General features: G+C 43.7%; 1 protein-coding gene across 1 annotated transcript in view; it reads left to right on the forward strand.

Moving 5' to 3' along the window:
* The first annotated feature begins 16,767 nt into the window (after nucleotides 1–16,767).
* GLDN (gliomedin) overlaps nucleotides 16,768–21,765 on the forward strand; it is a 134,077-nt gene continuing 129,079 nt past the window's right edge. Inside the window, exon 1 of the mRNA XM_003420522.4 lies at nucleotides 16,768–17,130. Coding sequence (XP_003420570.1) covers nucleotides 16,768–17,130 — 363 coding nt within the window. The remainder of the gene's footprint in view (nucleotides 17,131–21,765) is intronic.

Consider the following 21,765-nt stretch of genomic DNA (forward strand, 5'->3'; position numbering starts at 1 on the left):
ATTCTCATTGGATTCATTGAATTTCTTTATTCCTTCCTTAATGTAGTCTATAACCCAGTCTTTTTTGAGCAGAGTATTATCCAGTTTCCTTGTATTTGATTTCTTTTCCCTGGTTTTTCTGTTATTGGATTTCTGCTTTTATGGCGTTATGGTCAGAGAAGATGCTTTGTAATATTTCGATGTTTTGGATTCTGCAAAGGCTTCCTTTATAACCTAATATGTGGTCTATTCTAAAGAATGTTCCATGTGCATTAGAAAAGAAAGTATACTTTGCAGCTGTTGGGTGGAGTGTTCTGTGTATGTCTATGGGGTCAAGTTGGTTGATTGTGGCAATTAGATCTTCAGTGTCTTTATTGAGCTTCTTACTGGATGTCCTGTCCTTCACTGAAAGTGGAGTGTTGAAGTCTCCTGCTATAATTGTGGAGCTGTCTGTCTCACTTTTCAGTGCTGTTAGAGTTTGTTTTATGTATCTTGCAGCACTGTCACTGGGTGCATAAATATTTAATATGGTTATATCTTCTTGGTAAATTGTCTCTTTAGTCACTGTACAGTGTCCTTTATCCTTTGTGGTAGATTTAACTTTGAAGTCTATTTTGTCAGAAATTAATATTGCCACTCGTGCCTTTTTTTGATTGTTGTTTCCTTTATATGTTTTTTACCATTCTTTGAGTTTTAATTTGTGTCTCTAAGTCTAAGGTGTGTCTCTTGTAGGCAGCATATAGCTGGATTATGTTTTTTTTATCCAGTCTGCAACTCTGTCTGTTTATTGGTACATTTAATCCATTTACATTCAGCGTCATTATAGATAGGTGTGAGTTTAGTGCTGTCATTTTGATGCTTTTTTTTATACGTTTAGTGTTATCATTTTGATGCCTTTTTTTGTGTGCTATTGACAATTTCATTTTTCCACTTACTTTTTTGTGCTGAGAAGTTTTTCTTTGTAAATTGTGTGTTCCTCTTTTTTATTGTAGTTGAATTTATTTTTGCTGAGTCCTTGTGTTTATCTTGGTTTTCATTTTGAAGCATGGAACTGTTAGTCCTTTTTGTGTACCTTAATATTTAACCCTATTTTTCTAAGTATAAACCTAACTTTTGTCTCCCTATATGGCCTTGATTTCCTCTCCATATGGAAGATCTATGCCTCCTGTATTTAGTCCCTCTTTATTGATTATTGTCATCTTTTACATAATGACATCAATGATTCCCTGTTTTGAGGTTGTTTTTTAATCTTATTTTATTTTTGTAATTTCCCTATCTGAGTTGATATCAGGATGTTCTATTCTGTGTCCCTGTGTTGCGTTAATATCTGATATTATTGATTTTCTGACCAAAGAATTTCCTTTAGTAATTCTTGTAGCTTTGGTTTGGTTTATGCAAATTCTCTAAGTTTGTGTTTATCTGTAAATGACTTAATTTCACCTTCATATATGAGAGAGTTTTGCTGGGTATATGATTGTTGGTTGGCAATTTTTCTGCTTCAGTGCTCTATGTATGTTATCCCATTGCCTTCTTGCCTGCATGGTTTCTGCCGAGTAGTCCACACTTATTCTTGTTATCTTTTGTAGGTGACTTTTCATTTATCCCTGGCTGCTTTTAAATTTTTCTCTTTATCTTTGGTTTTGGCAAGTTTGATGATAATATGTCTCGGTAATTTTCTTTTGGGTTCTACCTTGTATGGGGTTCGATGATCATCTTGGATAGATATCCTTTCATCTTTCACGATGTCAGGGAAGTTTTCTGCCAAAAAATCTTCAGCAATTCTCTTTGTATTTTCTTTTATCCCTCCCTGTTCTGGAATTCCAATCACATGCAAGTTATTCTTCTTGATGGAGTCCCACATGATTCTTAGGGTTTCTTCATTTTTTTTAATTCTTTTATCTGATTATTCTTCAAATATATTGGTGCCAATTTTCTTATCCTCCATCTCCCCAGTTCTGCATTCCAATTCCTCAATTCTGCTCCTCTGACTTCCTGTTGAGTTGTCTAGTTCTGTAATTTTATTGTTAATCTTTTGAATTTCTCAGTGCTGTCTCTCTATGGATTCTTGCAGCTCATTAAATTTTTCATTATGTTCTTGAATGATCTTTTTAGTTTATTCAACTGCTTTATCTGTGTGTTCCTTGGCTTTTTCTGTACATTGCCTTATTTCATTTCAGATGTTTTGAAGCTTACTGTATATTAGTCTTTTGTATTCTACATCTGGCAATTTCAGGAATATATCTTCATCCAGGAAAGATCTTGATTCTTTGTTTGGGGGGTTTGTAGAAGCTATCATGGTCTGCTTCTTTATGTGATTTGATACTGACTACTGTCTCCAAGCCATCTATAAGTTATTGTAATAATTTATTTTACATTTGCTCACTTAGTTTTATCTTCTTTTTTTTTTTCTTTCAATATACCCAGATGGGCTACTAGAGTGCGCTAACTTGATTGTTGGAGCATTTGAAGCACTTATGTCCTGTTATCCGATTGTTACAGCTGTTACCAGGTATATGAGCCTATGAATCCATTCACTATTCTTGAATAGAATCAGCTCAGGTGTCTTGATGGTCGGTCACCTAGTGTAGGTTCTTACCTACTATCTTAGAGGAGTAGTGGTGATAGTTGTATGCACCAGTTTCTGGCAGGGGCAAGGGGTCACACTCTGAGGAGGGCAGGGTGTTGACAGCCTTTTTCCAAGTGCCAGTGAGGAAGGAGCTTCTCTGTTCTTTAGAGCGCTGTGATGGGTGGGCTCTGGAGCTGTACCTTAGGCACCCAATGCTTGTACCTCTAAAGACTGGTACGCACCACTATCCTCAGACCCCTTTTGCAGGTGCTAGGTGGTATGGATGAAGCCTCAGCCTTCAGTTCCCTGCTGTGTGTCAGTGAGGGCTCTGTTTAACAGGTAGAGCAGTATCAGGCCTCCAAAACCTGCCCTCTGCACTGCTCAGCTGAAACAATGACAGTCAGACCTCTAACAGAATTGCCTTTGCATTATAATAGCCACCTGGTTCCATGTAGGTGTGAAAGCCAAAGACTGTGGATCTCTTATGCCTGAACTGGTGCTGCTTCTGTTCTGATCTTTCAGTTTAGGGAAGTCAGGAGAGGATTTTTCCCCTGGTTGTTAATTGCTGCTTTTCCCAGGCCAGGAGAATGGGTTAGAAAAAAGAAGGACACTTCTGTCTCTGGCCCAGAGAACTTGAATGTTAATGAGGCCACTGGGGCAGGGAAGGGAGGGATCAGATAGATAGGAGAGAGTAGTGTGTAGCTCAGTAGAATAGATAAAATCACTTATCTTGTGTGGGGAGGGCTGTTTTGTCTGAGATTCCAGAGGGGTGTGTAGTCTATGTGCACTGGCTGGGTCCCAGCCGAGATTGCCCCAGGGGGTTAGGGCTGCATCCAGTGTTTGCCTTGTCTCAGGAAGCCACCATCAGCCCCACCGCACTGGTACCAAAACACTGCGCCAAGGGATCAGGGCTGGGGCGATACGGACTGGGATCCGGAATTAGTAGCTGCTTTTTTTTTCTACAAAATTAGTAGCTGCTTTTTTTTTTCTGCTTTTTTTTTTCAACCCTGTCAGTAAGGTGGGTGTGTAGCCTGTGTGTGTTGGCTCGGTCCTCGCTGAGATTGCCCCAGAGAGTTAGGGCTGTGTCCCATGCTTGCCTTGTCTCTGGAAACCACCATCAGCCCCAGTGCACTGGCACCAAAGCACCGCACCAAGGGATCAGGGCTGGGGCACTGTGTGCAGGGCTCCGGAGCTAGTCGCTGCTTCAGTGCAGTCTCTGGCTCCCCGGTCACTCGGGTCCATTCCTTAGCTCTGTGTTGGATGGTCAGCATTCATAGATTGTCATGTATGTAATCAATTCACTTGTTTTTTTTTTGAGTCTGTTGCAAGAGTGTTCAGCGGAAGCTTCTGCCTAGTCAGCTATTTTGGTCCTGCCTCCTGTGGACAACTTTTACTTCCCCTCTTTCTTTTCTAGTACTTTTAGTTTTAGTTTATTATTAACATTTCCCTTGAAATATGACTCTTCTATTTTAGCATTTACATTACACATTCTTAAACAGTCTATTATTATCCATTTGAATTTAAGTAATTACGCATTGTAATGATCCTTGATCACCGTTATTTTTCCCCTTTTTTTATCTTCATTCTGAAAGCTTTAAGTTGATTCTCGTATTGTTTGGTTATATACTTTCTTAAACTTTTTTTTCCCCCCTCAGGTAGAAGATATGGGTGATATGGTCTTTGAATCCTTGCAGATCCTCAAATAACTTTCTTTAACCCTGACATGTGAGTGGTGTCTTGGCTACTGGATTCTTAGTAAACCAAACCCACCGTCATCGAGTCAATTCCAACTCATAGCGACCCTATAGGACACAGTAGAACTGCCCCATAGAGTTTCCAAGGAATGCGTGGTGGATTTGAACTGCCGACCCTTTGGTTAGCAGCTGTAGCACTTAACCACTATGCCACCAGGGTTTCCAAGTACGCAGTATTTTTCTCAGTTATCTTTACATGATTTGCCATAATCTTCTCTGCTTCAAGTGTTATGAAAGAGAAAGCCGATGCCCCCATGATTCTCTTCCTCTCGAAGTAAGTTTTACTTCCTTTCTGAAAGATGGCAAGATGTCCTTTTTATCCTTAGAGCTCAGGAATTTAACAGGCTATGATTCATTTCTTCTGCCCAGACATTGCCAAAACCTTCTAATCAGCAGACTCAGACCCTTTCTTTAGCTTAGGAAATTTACTTCCTGTTACTTATTACCTCTCTCACGTCCAGCTACTGAGTTTTTCTGCACATCGTGTCTTTTGGTCCCAGAAATTTCTTATGTCTTATTATTTTTAAAGCTGTCACTGTTCTCTAGTGGCTGTTTCATGTGACCCTCTTCTAAGAGTACTGCTGGGCCTCTTGAGGATGGTAGTGTGGTAGTGTTTTCTTTTGTCTGCTCTCTGGGCTTAGGACCAGTGGCTAGGTACCTTAAGATGAGCCATTCCACAAATGGTGGTTATCAGTTCCTGGGTAGTGCAAATGGCTAATGAGCTCAACTGATAACTGAAAGACTGGTGGTTTGAGCCCACCCAGAGGTACCTTAGAAGAAAGGCCTGGTGATTTACTTCTGAAAAATCAACCATCAAAAAACCTATGGAGCACACTTCTACTCTGACACACATAGGGTTGCCATGAGTCAAAGTCGACTTCAAGGCAACTGGTTTGTTTGTTTATTTTACCAAGGCATCGGGAACCAGACTCTAACTCTCCCATTTTCTCACATATCCTAGCCTAAAGGATAGAGACAAACTCAGCAGACAGACTCAGCGCATCCGTACAACTCCCTCACTCTCACCCAGCCTTTGCCACGCTACCCCTTGGTGCCCAGATACTAGTGCCCCTTTATGTTCACAGAAGATGGGGCAGTTTAGAGAACAAGTGTTTACACACACAGCTTTAAGAAAGCAGTACAGTCACTCCTACAAGGCTGACATTAATCCAAAAAACACAAAACAATAAATGTTGGAGAGGTTGTGGAGAGACTGGAGCACTTATACACTACTGATGGGAATGTAAAACGGTAAAACCACTTTGGAAATCGATTTGGTGCTTCCTTATAAAGCTACAAATAGAACTACCATATGATCCAGGAATCCCACTCCTTGGGATACATTCTAGAGAAATAAGAGCCTTCACATGAACAGATATATGCATACCCATGTCATTGCAGCGCTGTTTATAATAGCAAAAAGATGGAAGCAACCAAGGCACCCATCAACTGATGAATGGATCAATAAATTATGGGATATTCACACAACGGACTACTATGCAGCAATAAAGAACAATGATGAATCCGTGAAACATTTCATGACACTGAGGAATCTGGAATGCATCATGCTGAGTGAAATTAGTCATTTGCAAAAGGACAAATATCGTATGCGACCACTATTAAAAGAACTCAAGAAATAGTCTAAACACAGAAGAAAATATTCTTTGATAGTTATGGAGGTGGGGTGGGAGGGAGGGAGAGGGGTACTCACTAACTAAGTAGCAAACAAGAACTATTTCAGGTGAAGGGAAAGGCAACACACAATACAGGAGAGGTCAAGCATAACTGGAATAAACCAAAAGCAAAGAAGTTTCCTGAATAAACCGAATGCTTCAAAGGCCAGAGTAGCAGAGGCAGGGGTCTGGGGACCATGGTTTCAGGGGACATCTAGGTCAATTGGCATAATAAAATCTATAAGGAAAATATTCTGCATCCCACTTTGGTGAGTAGCATCTGGTGTCTTAAATGCTAGCATCCAGCGTAATTATGGATAGGTTTTATGGGTTTAGCGTCGTCATTTTGATGTCTTTTTTGTGTGTGTTGTTAGATTCTATTTCCCATTTAATTTTTTCTGGTGAGTAGTTTTTCTTTATATTTTGTCTTTTCCTCTTCTTCATTGTTGTCAATTTTGTTTCTGCTGTCTCTATTTTTTTCTTGTATTTTATTTTGATGAGTAGGATAGTCAGTCTCCTTTGTGGTTACGTTAATATTTACCCCTACCTTCCTAAGTTTAAATCTAACTTTTATTTCTTTATATTGCCTTGTCTTCCTCTCCATATGAAAGATCTATGGCTGCATTTCTTAGTCCCTCTTTATTATTTTAATGTTGTCTTTTTTTACATAGTGACATCGCTGTTTCTCTGCTTCAAGCATTTTTTTTATCTTGATTTATTTTTGTGATTTCCCTATCTGGGTTGACATCTGATTGCTCTGTCCAGTGTTCTAGTCTTGGGTTGATAGCTGATATTATTGATTTTCTAACTAAAGAACTCCCTTTAGTATTTTTTGTAGTTTTGGTTTGGTTTTTACAAATTCCCTAAACTTTTGTTTATCTGGAAATGTTCTAATTTCACCTTCATATTTGAGAGACAGCTTTGCTGGATATATGACTCTTGGCTGGCAATTTTTTTCCTTCAATGCTTTATATAAGTCATTCCATTGCCTTCTTGCCTGCATGGTTTCTGCCAAGTAGTCTGAGCTTATTCTCACTGACTCTCCTTTGTAGGTCACTTTTCGTTTATCTCTAGTTGCTCTTAAAATTCTCTCTTTATCTTTGGTTTTGGCAAGTTTGATTATAATATGTCTTGGTGAATTTCTTTTGAAATCTATTTTATGTGGAGTTTGATGAACATCTTGGATTGATATCTTCTCATCTTTCACAATATCGGGAAATTTTCTGACAAGTCTTCAATAATTTTCTCTGTATTTTCTGTTATCCCTCCCTGTTCTGGTACTCTAGTCACTTGAAGGTTATTTCTCTTGATAGAGTCCCACCTGATTCTTAAGGTTTCTTCATTTTTTTTTTAATTCTTCTATCTGATTTTTCTTCAAATGTATTGGTGCCAAGTGCTTTATCTTCAAAGACACCCATTCTGCCTTCCACTTGCTCAATTCTGCTTCTCTGACTTTCTGTGGAATTGTCTGTGTGATTTTATTGTTAATCTTCTGAATTTCTGATTGCTGTCTCTCTATGGATTCTTTCAGCTTATTAAATTTTTCATTATGTTCTTGAATAAGCTTCTTAATTTATTCAACTGTTTTATCTGTGTGTTCATTGGCTTGTTCAGCATATTGCCTCATCTCCTTTGTGATGTCTTGAAGAGCTCTGTATCTTAATCTTTTCAATTCTGCTTCTGGTAATTCCAGGAAGGCACTTTCATCCAGAAGATACTTTGATTCTCTGTTTTGAGAGCTTGTTGAAGCCATCATCATTTGTTTCTTTATGTGACTTGATATTGACTGTTGTCTCTGAGCCATATATAAGATATTGTATTGGTTTATTTTATGTTTGCTTACTTTACTAGCTTCTTGCTTTGTCTTGTTTTGATATGCCCAAATGGGTTGCTTGAGTGAGCTAGCTTAATTATTTTTGCCTTTGGAGTTCTGACGTCCTGTCACCAGATGGCTAGCACTGTTATCAGGTATATGAGCTTATGAGTCCATTCACTTTTCTTGTGTGGGTTCAGCTCAGGTATCCACGTAGCTGGTCATCAAGTATGTGGTACAGGCTCTGTCCTAGAGTCTTAGAGGGGCAGGGGTATTTAGTGTTGGTGCTGGTATCTGGTTGCAGCAGGGGGTCACACTCTGAACAGGGCAGGGGGCTGAGAACCAATCCCTGACTGTCTCTGAGGAAAGCTCATCCCTGTTTCCTAGAGGGTACAGGTGGGTGGGTTCTGCATATGGGCCATGGGCACCCAATCCTTTTGGGTGTAAGGACTGGGAGGTACTAGTTATCCTTGGACCCCTGTCATGAGTAGCTTGGTGACCTAAGTGGAGCCACCAGTCCTTAGGTCCCTGATATGGGTAGGTGAGGTCCCTGTTTAATAGACAAAGCAGTGTCAAATATCAAACATCCACCTTTCCACTGCACAGCTTAAACAGTTGCAGTCTGCCAGCAAGGGCCTATTTTCCTGAAATAGGCCCACACAGGTCCATGCAGGGGGGAAGGTTATTCAAAATCCACAGACTGTTTATGCCTGGACAGGAGCAGCTTCTGTCCTGAGTGCCCCAGTTTAGTGGAGCTGGCAAATTCTCTTTTCCCCCTGTTGTGAATTTATTCCTTCTCCAAGTCTGGGAGCATGGCTCGGGGTGCTCCAGTGGGCCTATCTCAGGCCCAGGGAAATCAACAGCCACTGAAGCCGGCTTGGGGGCAGGCTGCATGGTAAAATATATGCAAGTACTTAGCTTTTGCCCAGAGGGTGTTCTTCTCTGGTTTCAGAGGTATGAGTAGGCTGTGCAGCTGCCTGCTTCTCCCTGACGAAATCGTGGCCAAAAGGTACTACCAGCCTGCCACAGCTACACCTAGGAGTGGTGCCTGAGGGAGTCCAGTGACTCAGGTCTGGCAACTCCTCTCCGCTTCTGAACCTTCTCTCCCCTTGCCACTCAGTCCATTTTCTGACTTTGCCTTTGATGTCCAGGGCTCCTAACTTGTCAGAAATATAATCGTTTCACTTGATTTTTTGGGTCTTTGTTGTAAGAGGGATCACTGGAAGCACCTGGCTATTCTGCCACCTTTGCCCCGCCTCCTGGTTGTGTTTTCTTTTGTCTGCTCTCTGGGCTCAGTACCCCAGGGAGGAAAGGTTTTGGATTTTCAGGCTACAAATTCACCTTTCTTTCAGGATCCATAGTACTCTCTCAGCTGCAAGGATGATAGCTCTCTCTACTTGGTCTCCAGGAAATCATGTCCCTACATCATTGCTCCTTCTGAGCTGTCCATAAAATGCTAGAGTGGGCCTTGGCTTCCTCTCTCCTGTCTACCTTACACATTCTAGTATTCAGTGCTTGCCTTCCTTTGTGTTTAAGCCTTGTAGCCAAGTGCAGCTCTAAGCCCTTTTCCACTTCATCAATCTGAAGCTTTTTCCTGACCTATTCTTTCACTTCCTGTCCATCATCTTGAGCATTCCTGACAGGCTCAATATTTGGTTCAAGAAGGTTCCCAGTTTAAATGAATAGGGCACGGGTGAACACTGGTAAGGTTTTAACAGTATAACTGCAGGCAAGTCACTTAACCTTCCTGAGCCTTGACTTCGTCATCTGTAAAATGGTGGTAAGACGTGCCCTACCCACTTCGCAGGCTTATTACGGGGCTCAAATGACATGAGAAAGTACTCTGAAAACTGAAGTGCTCTACACATGTAAAGCTTTGTTTTGTCCTTTCAAAAACACTGGTTCAATTTCTTAAGTGGGGCTTTGCACTGTCAACTTACTTCCATGGATTTGGCAGTTTCAAACCCAATCTTAAAGTTTTTCTTCATATTTTTATGCAGTTTCTGAAAACAATCACTTTTGTATTCACTGAAAGGCAGTAACTCTTGGTGGGAAAGAAAAAGGCTTCTTTCCACAGTCTGACATGGTTATGATTTAAATCAGCAAATGCCGTAATTTACTGACCTGCCTCTGACACTAATCAGATGGTCAGTGTGGTGGACATGGAGATGTGCCCCACACCCTTCTGAAAGGAAGGACTTGCTGCCCAGCTGTAGGGAGTGAAGTCAGGGTCAACCTCAGCTGCAGAGAGCCACCTTACCCAAGGTCACATCCTTCCTGGGGAAGTCCACATTTCATGACTGAGTGAGACAGGGGTAAGAGCCCAGCCCTTCAGCCCAGCATGGAGCACTCAGATGGGCAATACTCCATCCAAAACTCCCCAAAGGATTGGCCAAGGCTTCGGGGAGCTGCATCAAGTTGGGCTTCTTCTTCTGCCCAATCTTGCTCCTTTCCTTTTTCCTTCACAGACACTGATCCCTAACAAACATCTTGCATCCCAAATTCCATCTCAGTGTCTGCTTCCAGAGAGCCCAACCTGTAACAATTGTCTGCAGTGTGCTAGAAGGGCAGAGTGAGGGAAGGAGGGGCATGTCTCTTCCAAAGAAAGAAAAAACAGTATAGGTAAGGGGAAATTTGAAATGCAGCCATGTCTACAACCTCGGACAGCCCATGTCTGACAGTGAATGGATGATTCAAAGGTCTAAGATATTGCAACTACTAAGATAAGTAGAAATCTGTTGTTATCTGCCCACCTGGAACCAAAATCTCCTGAGGACAGCAACATCATCTACTCTTACTCTCCCTTAGAAATAAGCTGATTTGGTGCTAGGTATTATGCAAAACCCCAACTAATATCAAGATTAGTCAAATAATCTAAATGCTAGTCACAGCTGTTTTTCAACTATCTTTATATGTGTAGATGAAAGAGAAAATGGCATTTTCTAGAATTCAGTGCTTTCTTATTTCAGTTGCAAGGTAGATTTAAAGGCTGAGGTTGATCCTGGTGGAATGTCAGAGGTCAAATATAGCTTCCATCATGACAGAAGCCACTGGCAATAACATGTAAACTTTTTTAAAATCCTTTAAAAATGAAAATCTGTCATCCACCATGCCCCATACACACACTTAAAACTCATCACTTGCTACCCATTGCTCTTACAGTAAAGACCCCAGCTCTACAAGGTCCTGCTCAGACTGTCTCTAGTCTCATCTCACTCCATTCTGCTCCTTGCTTATTATGATTTCTATGTTGCAGCCACATTGGCTGTTGGGCCTCATACATGCGGTTCCTTCTGCCTAGTTAACGCTTCATCTTCAAATTTCTGCCCAACCATCATTTCTTCAGGGAATCCTTCCCTTATCCCTCACCCCAATTCTGCCAAAAAAAAAAAAAAAAGCCCAATGCCGCTGAGTTTATTCCAACTCATAGCAACCCTATAGGACAGAGTAGATCTGCCCCCTAGGGTTTCCAAGGAGCAGCTAGAGAATTTGAACTGCAGACCTTTTTGTTAGCAGCTGGGCTCTTAACTACTGCACCACTACCCCAATTCTACCCCATTAAAAAAACAAATCATTGCCATTGAGTCAATTCCAACTTATAGCAACCCTATAGGTCAGATTGCAACTGCCCCCCATAGACTTTCCAAGGAGCACCTGGTTGGATTTGAACTGCTGACCTTTTGCTTAGCAGCCATAGCACTTAACCACTAAGCCACCAGGGTTTCCACCCCAGTTCTGGGCCAAGCAAAAAATCCATTGCTGTGGAGTTGATTCTGATTCATAGGGATCCTATAGGCCAGAGTACAGATGCCCCATAGGTTTTCCAGGGCTGTAAATCTTTTTGGGAGCAGATTTTCTCCCATGGAGTGGCTGGTGGGTTTGAACCACCAACTTTTCAGTTAGCAGCCAAGTGTTTTAATCACTTCAGCACCAGGGCTCCTATTCTAGGCCAGGTGCCTTGACTGTGTGATCTTACAGAAGGGTTTACCTTGTCACTTCATAATGACGCACTCACTTGCGTGATCACTTGATTAACCTCTGTCTCCCCAGTTAGACTGTTGGCTTCAGAAAGGCAGGAATGACATTGGCACCAGGGGAGTGCAGGGGTGCAGACCACACCAGATGACACTCTCAGAGGGAGTGACACCAAAATGACTATCTAGAAGATCTTTGTGCATTGTTTGAGCAGAAATGTATTATTTTTTATTAAAATGTCCCTGTAGTTAGTTACAACAACAAAAACTTTTTTCATAAGTCCAGCTTACACATATCAATATACCTACAAGGCTAAAACTCTATGCTAATTTGCTTTTTGAACCTTCTAATGAGTCAGAATTGACTCAATGGCAATGACTTTTTTTTTTTTTTTGTAATGCGCTTGGTCAGAGCTGTCATTATAACCCAATTACAATGAGCTTCGAATCACGTGATTTTTTCTGCACGCACTACAAGCACACACTGTTGTTTTTGTTGCTACCAGTGTTTTTATAGTTGCTGATTTTGTCAATTTTTTTGGTGTTTTCGCTACAACATTGTGGTAATTAGCATGGGGAGGGTGACACCTTGAGTTACTGCACTGGATGATACCAACCCTAGTGTCAACGCTGAGGAACGGTGTTTGGTTTTGACCTCCTTTCTATCCCTAGCTCCTAGCACAGTTCCTGGCAGATAGTAGGCACTCAATTACTATTTGTTGAATGAATGAATGAACAATTGACAAAAGAAAAAAGAGAGAATCATCAACTTTGGTTGGGTGGTTTGAGGATTCTTGGGGTTAAAAAGTGGGGGGTGGGCAGTTAAAATCTGAAAAGGCTGGGTGGAAGATGTACATGGTGGCAACTACTGGAGAGACTTTCTCTCTAACCACCTGAAGGAAGGAAGGACAACGGGGGGTGCAGCAAAGTGGTCCTGTCAAAGCTCCAGCATAGCTGCTAACCCCGTCGCCCCCCAAAAAACCCCAAACCTGTTGCCGTCGATTCCGACTCATAGCGACCCTATAGGACAGAGTAGAACTGCCTCATAGGGCTTCCAAGGAGCACCTAGTAGATTCAAACTGCCGACCTTTTGGTTAGCAACTGTAGTTCTTAACCACTACATTACCAGGGTTTCCAACCAAAATACCCAAGTGCCTGGATTTAAAGAAAACGAAAATTATTCACTTCACAAGGAGGAAATCCTGTGGACTTAAAGTCAGAGTAGATTCTTGAACTGGATTTTACTCTCCAGGGACTTAAAGTTAACCAGCTGGAATAATTTCTTAAGGACCTTTCTATTTAACCTTTCGAAATGAAGCATCTGCCTTTTAATGGAAAATCTACTTCTCACTGTAAAGATAGCACACAGTGTTCTTGGCATCTTTAGTCTCCAGAAAAAGTAATTCAGATATTTCCCTATGTCCCCACTTTATCTTGGACCCCTCATGTCAACAAAACAGGCCAGATTGATATGAAAAAATAGAAAGAGTCTGCCAGCTCTGGGAGGGCCAGACAGGGAAGTGTAGACATATTTGTCTACCAAGAAGTCTTAGGAGGCTTACAGGTCTAGAGATTGAAGGGTCCCATGTAGCTAACCTCAAAGCCACTGCACTCAGACAACAGCCCAAGTCTACCCCACATCCAAATGTTCTGTGCCTCAAAGAGCATCAACAAAGTGTGATTAGCTAGCCATTTAATTAAGCAACTATTTCTACTTGGCGCAAGTCCCTGCACTGAGGGACACGGTGAAGATAAGTCCTTGCCTTAAGCATACTAGAACCCAACTGAAGAACTAAGATGTGGAAAAAGGAAAATTTGGTCAATAACACAAGACACAGTATAAGGGTCAGCAATAATACCGATGTCCATTGAGCATTTACTATATGCCAAGTGCTTGACACGTATTTTCTTATTAAATCTTTACAACCTTATGAGATAGATACAATTATGGTCTCCTTAAAGAAGTTGAGTAGCTTACCAAAAGTCACTTAGTTAAAAGGTGGATTCAAGCTCGAACATAGCTTATTCCAAAGCCTATCCTCATAACTAGATGTCCTACTGTGCCCCTGGGGCTTGCAGAGTTGAGAGAGAGAAAGAGAATGCTTTAAGCTGACACAAGAAGGGAAGGCTTGATGAGGAAGGACAACAGAAGCAGTAAGGTTGATGTATGGAGCTGTGGTAAAAAGAATGGTTGTAGAGAGGAGAAAGGTAAAAGAGAGCAGAGACCAGCTGCTTGGATACAGCTGTTTTGGGGTGAGGGACGAGTAAAGATGTGTGCCTCAAAGTCTGGATCGAAATTCCTCACCCTCCTTCATCCTTGTAAAATGCCATATTCCTGCACAAAAAGAGTTGGAGAGGGATTTGGGAGAAAGTTTAGGTGGGAAATGGGGTCTGGTCATTCCTTTGCCCTCCTTCTACCCCTCTCTTGGCCCCAGTGCAATATCTCAGGCACTCCACCCTCCCAGCCCACACTGTCCTACCACAACCTTTTGGGTCCTATATCCAAGAGGGGCAGCGTCTTGGCCTGAGTTTGTCTGATAAAGCCTGGCTGGCTGGCTGGCTGGCTTCAAGTGGGCCTCACCTCCACTCCATCTACTGGCTCTGGGCTCTGAACCAGATGCGGAGGAGGGTGTAATCAGGTTTCCACCACACTCCTGAGCACTGGAGAGCCAGCCTTCCAAGGAGAAGTGGGGCCAGTTGTGTGGCGTAAGTATAGTTTAGTTCTTGAACCTTACACTCCACCACACACACATCCTTCTACATAGCAATGCCCTTACTGAACAGCCTTTCATTCATTTAGTCAATTATTCATCAGGTAATTACTGAATGCCCATTTTGAGCCAGGGACTGTGCTAGGTGTTGGGGGTAAGAGAGTAAAACAAGATGTGGCCCCTAATTTCAGGAGACTTACACTCTGTGGTTGTGGTGGGCATTGGTGACTAATGGTCAGTCAACAGTAATTGTAACCAGCGTTAGGATAAAGAAAAGCCACTCCACAGCATTCTCACTACAAGCTGTATGTGGGAAGCAAGTTGGCTTGTCTTGTTCATCCCTGCACTTTCAACGCCTGTCACTGTGCCTGACACTCAGTGGGTGCCCAGTAAATGGTTACTGAATTAAATGAAGACCTTGCTGATGCTGAACTCCAAATCTGCCTCCCTGTGGCTTTACCCCATGGATCTGGGTGAAAAGAGAAAAAAGGTATATGACAATTCTTCAAATAGGTTACAGCGTGTTAGATTTGGGAGTAACTAGACAAAGTCAATCACATCACCACCGTCACCTCCCAGCCATCATGTCTCCATAGTCGGGGTCCTTCATGAACCAGTTGGACCTTCATCTTGTCCTAATCCCTCCTCATCCTGGTTGCTCCTCTAATAAGACTCAAGTTTGTTGATGTTTCTGCTAAAGCTGAGGAGCCCAGACCTTGACACACAGCCTCTGATTGAGATGTAACTTCAATTTTCTTGTGCTTCTTCAGAGGTTCTGTCCTCAGCACACCATGGTGCCTAGGAGACAAGCAGATTGAGATCACCTGGGCTCTCTCTTCCAAGCCAAAAAAACCTACCTATAAGAATTGGAATGCGTATCCTTGGGGAGGGGATGGTTACAGTGTTCCTACCATTAAGTCAAAAGGTGCTTGCTCCTCCGTCGTCACGCTGGTCCCCACACACCCCCAGCACACATTGTACTGAAATAGCAGTAGCCCTCTATGCTAGTGGTCCTTTCTGTCCTTGGAGGCTCCTGCTGGATGCGAAGGCAGGGAACTGCCACCTTCTCTGAGATGCTGGGCTGTGGAAACAGCAATCTTGGCTTCAGGTGGGGATCTTCTCATGCCATCAAAGCCTCCTGCTGGCCCTGGGGTCCCAGGGAGGCAGAGCCACTCTGGGGGAAGCTAAGAAACGCCAAGAGTGAAGAGGTGTACAGAGTAAGTGGACTCTGAGAAGTGATTCTGCACTGGGGCGGGGTGAGGGGGCAGTGGCCCTTGGGGCTGAGCAGGCATCTGAGTTGACGGGAAAGGGCAAGTGCTGTGATGGGGTAAGTAGGTAGTGTGGGGCAACTGCTCCTGCAAGCCAGGTAGGCTAGGTAAGGTCCAGACCCAGTCTGGGAAAGATGCTGAGGGGAGTCTCTGGTTCTCTAACTCTTCAGCAGAAAGCACCTCGGGCACCCCCTGGCCCAAGCCCCTCATTTCACAAATGCAGAAACAGACATCCAGAGTGTCCTGGGATTTGCTCAAAGTATCCCAGCTAGGTGGTAGCAGAGTAGGGTTAGAAATTGGCACCCTGACTTAAACTTCTTTGCTCATCACCCTGCCCTCTCCTGGGTATGGGTGGCAGGAACAGTTCTTAGTCTGCAAATCCTGGAAATCGCCCTTCATGATGACTTCTGCTTGGCAAGCAGGGCTGGGCTTTTCTGGATGGTAGCCTTTTAAACCCTCCAATGTCAACTGTCTTCCTGTCCCCATCTGTCCCCTTCATTGGAAAGATGCTGGAGGTCTTCAGTGGCCTGTGAAGCCGTGGGGTTGTCGGGAGGAGCCAATGGCAGGCCGCCTAGAGGTGGGCCCAGCAGCAGGCCTCCCATGGACAGTGGGCAGGTACCTTGGCCTCTGGAGGGGTGGGGGAGAGGGTGGAATCCAGCGACTCCCTGGGCCATAAGAATTCCTGCTTTCCCCCTCAGTCTCACCCTCGTTCTGCCTGACTGGGCCATGGCAATGACCACCGGCAGGGCAGCAACAGAAAACGGAGAGAGAGGGGGGGTTGCCGGTTTGCTCCGCCGGGCACTGCCCGCCCCTCATGCGTGGGCTGTCTCAACTCGTTCTTCTCCCCAACTCCATCCGACTGTACCTCCGGGCTGCTCGGGCGCCACCACTACTGTCTCAGCCGGGAGGGCCTAAGGGCAGAGTGACTCACTCCGCTGCCACCAGCCCACGGCGTGCCCGGGGCGTATAAAAGCTGCCGGGGCAGGCAGCGGCGGAGCTCTGCCCTGCCAGACCCTAGGCGCGCAGATCATGGCCCGAGGCGTGCAGCAAGGCCTCGGGGGCGTGGGCTGGGGGCTGCGCGGCGCCCTGGCTGTGGTGGCGCTGCTCTCGGCGCTCAACGCGGTGGGCACACTGTTCGCGCTGTGCCAGTGGCGCGGGCTGAGCACGGCGCTGCGGGCGCTGGAGGCGCAGCGGGGCCGGGAGCAGCGCGAAGACAGCGCCCTGCAAGCCTTTCTGGCCGAGCTAAGCCGCGCTCCCCGCTGGGCCCCCTCACCTGCCCAGAACGTCGCGAGCGCGGCGCGCAACAAGCGCAGCCACCGCGAAAAGCCGGCACAGCACATCCGCGCGGAGAGCCAGGACATGCTAATGATGATGACCTACTCCATGGTGCCGGTAGGCGGGAGCTCGTCTCCGGGTGGCGCCCTACGGGGTGGGTGGGGGGAGACGTAGGGGAGGGCGCCTGTCGTCCTCTTCACACTTGGCTAGCCAGCGAGTGTTGCGGAGAGAGGACCCTGGGTGTGAGTCTGGGTGGGTGACCTCGGCAAGCACCTTAGCCCTCTGGGGTCAGTTTGCTCATCTGTTGAATAGAGGTGGTGGGGCGAAGGGGTAAGCCTCTTCCACCTCTGACTGTGTTTGGTAACTGACACTGCAGGTGAATGAGGGAGGTGGGCAGTGTCTTCAGGGGCCTACTTCCCAACTTTTGACAAAAGTTTTCACCTGCTGGTGCTTGTGCCACTTGCCTGTGGCTGGAGCCCTCAGAGAGGACTGAGGCGCGTTTCTGAAACAGCATAGGCTTCTGCAGAAAGAGGATTCTTTCCCTGGCAAGACAGAGTGGTCCCACTTTTCAACGGCCTCGGCTTACCCCCGTGAGAAAACTGTCAGCCTTATTTTCCTGCCTACACGGGGCCTAGGTGCTGAGAAAGTTGCCCCTCCATCTAAAGAGGTTCCAGATGGGAGAAACCAGTACAGAGCAATTTTCTTAAAACGCAGTGCCAAAGCTGAGGTTCTTAGTATGGGACCTCTGAATTGCTCCAGGGAGTCTGTGGAAGCCAGAAATTGCCAGGAGAATTGTTTGTGTGTGTGCCTCTGGGGAGTGAGTCCATAGCTTCCATTAGATTTCAAAGGGCCCTATTGCCCCCCTCAAAAAAGTTTAAGAAGCACTGCTTTAAAGAAACCTAAAAAAAAAAAAAAAAAAAATTTTTCCCCTGTCTTAAGTTTCTGTGCTTTTGCTGATTTAAACTCAGTCATGATTTAACGGTCAAATTACAGTTCCCCATTCCATTTCATTACCCATTACAGTGCTATGATCATATTTCACTGTACAATTAGAAAGATATCAGTTCTGTCACAGGTCCAGGGTGAGACGTGATACATAGTTTGGAACCTTCGGTATCTGAAGAGAAAATCCGCTTAAAGCTTCTGTTATCACACCAAAAAAAAAAAAAAAACCCAAACCCGTTGCTGTCCAGTCAAGTCTGACTCATAGTGGCCCTGTAGGACAGGGTAGAAGTGCCCCATAGAGTTTCCAAGGAGCACCTGGTGGATTTGAGCTCCCAAGCCTTTGGTTAGCAGCCACAGCACTTAACCACTACTACACCACCAGGGTTTCCTCTGTTATAGAAGCTTTTAAGTATCTTACATGAGCTGAGGTGCTTTTCAAATATATCTTTAGAGAGAGATTAAGTTTTTCAGGCCCAGCTTCATTTTCCCCCAATGTACTATTTAAAAATCTGAGCCCAAGCAAAAATTCCAAAAACTACCCCTGTAAAATAAAGAGATCTCCTTAGGGAAATTCCCTTTTCCCTCTCTTGGCTCCTATCCCCTGCATTTTGAAAACCTGACAGAGAGCTGCATCTGAGCACCAATAGGGTGTGGTAAAGGCTTGTATCCAAATTACAACCTCTTCTGTGTCAATCTGAAAGACAGATTTGACTCTCATGGTGACTTGGCAGTGCCACCACTAGCTCTGGTACAGGTCAGAGAGCAGAAACATCACATTTGTCAGGCTATGAGGTGCTTGTAGACTTTCACCAACTCATCCCCCACCTGCAGCGGTTATGTATGTTTTGTTTTTAAGTTTGATTTTTAATGAATTGATTACCAGGCAGATGACCAGAATCTAGAAAAATAAAAATAAATCATTTTATCAGTATTCATAACCAAAGTCCTTTGAAATTCTGAAGGTAAAAGAAAGTAACTAAGGAATTCTTTTTCCTCTGGGATTTTTAAAAATACAATTTATTTTATTTTTGTTGTTTTGAATATGCACAGCAAAACATACACCAATTCAACAGTTTCTACATATACAATTCAAGTGTCATTGATTACATTCTTCAAGTTGTGCAATCATTCTCACCTTACTTTTCCTAGTTGTCCCTCCCCCGTAAACATAAACTCACTGCCCCCTAAGGTTCCTGTCCAATCTTTTGAATTGTTGTTGTCAATTTGATTCCATATAGCTAGAATTTAAAAGAACATAATGCTCAAGGCCAACATTCTTTCCTAGTTAAGCTAAACTATTGTTTGGTTTAAAGAAGACTTTAGGGGATATTTTTGGTTTAAGGCTTTTAAAGATTATCTCAGGGCTATTAGTTTCAGGGGTTCATAAGAATTTGAAATTCTGTTCTAGATCCTCCCCTTCCCACCCCTTTCAATCAGGGTTCTTCTATAGAATCTTTGATCAAAATGTTCAGTAATGGAAGCTGGGCACCATCCAGTCCTTCTGGCCTCATGATGAAGGAGGCAGTTGTTCATGGAGAATGGTTATGTTTTGAGAGAGGGAACTTCATTGCAGGCCAGGAAAAGGCAACCAATATATTGCTAGCTTTGCTCTTAGGAGTGGTTCTCAATCTTTAGTAGGCTTAGGAATCACCTGAGAGCACATTAAAAATAGAGATTCCAGGGCCTTATCCTCAGAACTACAGAATCATAATCCCCAAGGATTGTTGTCGTTTTTAGGTGCCATTGAGCCGGTTCCAACTCATAGCGACCTTACATACAACAGAACAAAAACTGCCCAGTCCTGCACCATCCTCACAATCGTTGCTGTGTTTGAGCCCATTGTTGCAGCCGCTGTGTCAACCCATCTTGTTGAGAGCCTTCCTCTCTTTCTCTGATCATCTACCAAGTATGATGTCCTTCTTCAGGAATTGGTCCCTGCTGATAGCATGTCCAAAGTACTTTGTAAGCAACTTTCTGGCTGTACTTCTTCCAAGACAGATTTGTTCATTCTCCTGGCAGTCCATGGTATATCCAATATTCTTTGCCAACACCATAATTCAAAGGCATCAGTTCTTCTTTGGTCTTCCTTATTCATTGTCAGGCTTTCACATGCTTATGAGGTGACTGAAAATACCATGGCTTGGGTCAGGTGCCCTTAGTTCTCAAAGTGACATCTTTGCTCTTTAACACGGCAAAGAAGTTTTTGCAGCAAATTTGTCCAGTGCAATATGTCGTTTGATTTCTTATATATATGTCGTTTGATTTCTTAACTGCTGCTTCCATGGGCGTTGATTGTGAATCCAAGTAAAATGAAATCCTTGAGAACTTCAATATTTTCTCTGTTTATCCTGATGTTGCATATTGGTCCAATTTTGAGGATTTTTGTTTTCTTTATGGTGAGGTGTAATCCATACTGAAGGCTGTAGTCTTTGATTTTCATCAGTAAGTGCTTCAAGTCATCTTCACTTTCAGCAAGCAAGGTTGTGTCATTTGCATATTGCAGGTTGCAGTGAGTCTTCCTCCAATGCTGATGCTGCATTCTTCTTCATATAGTCTGGCTTTTCAGATTATTTGCCCCCAAATCTGCTTTCTTAACAAGTCCCCTGACCCCGCTGCCATACCCCCACCTTAGCCCATGAGTTTGATGCAGGTGGTTCAGGGACTACACTTTGAGAAACACCGTTCTAGATTACTACTTCTCTCAGTTTAACGGTACATGAGTCTCCTGAGGATCTCTTTAAAATGCAGATTCTGATTCAGAAGCTCTAAGGTGGGGCCTAAGATTCTGCATTTCTAACAAACTCCCACTGATGCCTACACTGCTGATCCAAGGACCACACTTTGAGTGGCAAGGTTCTATACACTTGTTGAAATCACTGAGGAGCTTTAAAATTCACTGATACCTGGATCCCACCACCAGAAATTCTGAATTAATTGGTTCAGATGCAGCCTGGGGTGGGGGTGCTCACTCACCAGCAGGAAGGATCTTGGCAGCCTTCCCAATAGCCATCTGCTGTGCTAAGCTACCTTATTCTCACCAGCTCAACCTTGAAGCAGAGGAGCCAGCTTAATTGGTGAAAAGCCTTTTACTTTATTCTAGCAATATTCTTGCCATTTATCCTCACAATTGTTTTTCATCTTTACTCTCTGCTTTTCAGAGAACCGAGAATGATTCATATAAGAAAACAATTTTAAAATTGTTTTAAAAGCCCTTCACTGGGCATCTCAAGTAGAGAAGTTGTTGAGAAAATTATTTAGTGTACCTCATGGAGATTGTTGTTGTTAGATTCCATGGAATCGATTTCGACTCATAGTTGACCCCATGTTATGGAGTAGAACTTCCCTCTAGGGTTTCTTGGCTGTAATCTCTACAGGAGCAGATCACCAGGTCTTTCTCCTGCCAAGCTGCTGAGTGGGTTTAGGCCAACAGTTGAGCACAAACCCTTTGTACCACCAGGCCCCTTCTCAGGGAGGTAGATGTGCACACCTCTTATAGTTGATATCTACACCTTTCTCTAGCCCTTTTATACATCATCAGTAGATCTTAATCAAGGATGAGATCAGAGGTTACCACCCTGAGGTCCTAGACCCTTAGTGATCTAGGAATGAAGAAATAAACTGTATGCAGGCTAGTATCAGCATTTCAAAAAGCCTTTCAAACTGGCTCACTTGCCCAGCGTGAGCTTCCTCAAGCTGACACATCATGTTTTTGTGCTTTTGTCTGAAAGTACATCAGCTCAGCTTGGCAATTCTGCTTAGCACATTCTGAACAGAAGATGGTTGGCAGCTGTAAAGGTCTTTGTTAAA

This window comes from Loxodonta africana, chromosome 12 (genome assembly GCF_030014295.1).
Source record: "Loxodonta africana isolate mLoxAfr1 chromosome 12, mLoxAfr1.hap2, whole genome shotgun sequence".
Taxonomy (NCBI): Eukaryota; Metazoa; Chordata; class Mammalia; order Proboscidea; family Elephantidae; genus Loxodonta; species Loxodonta africana.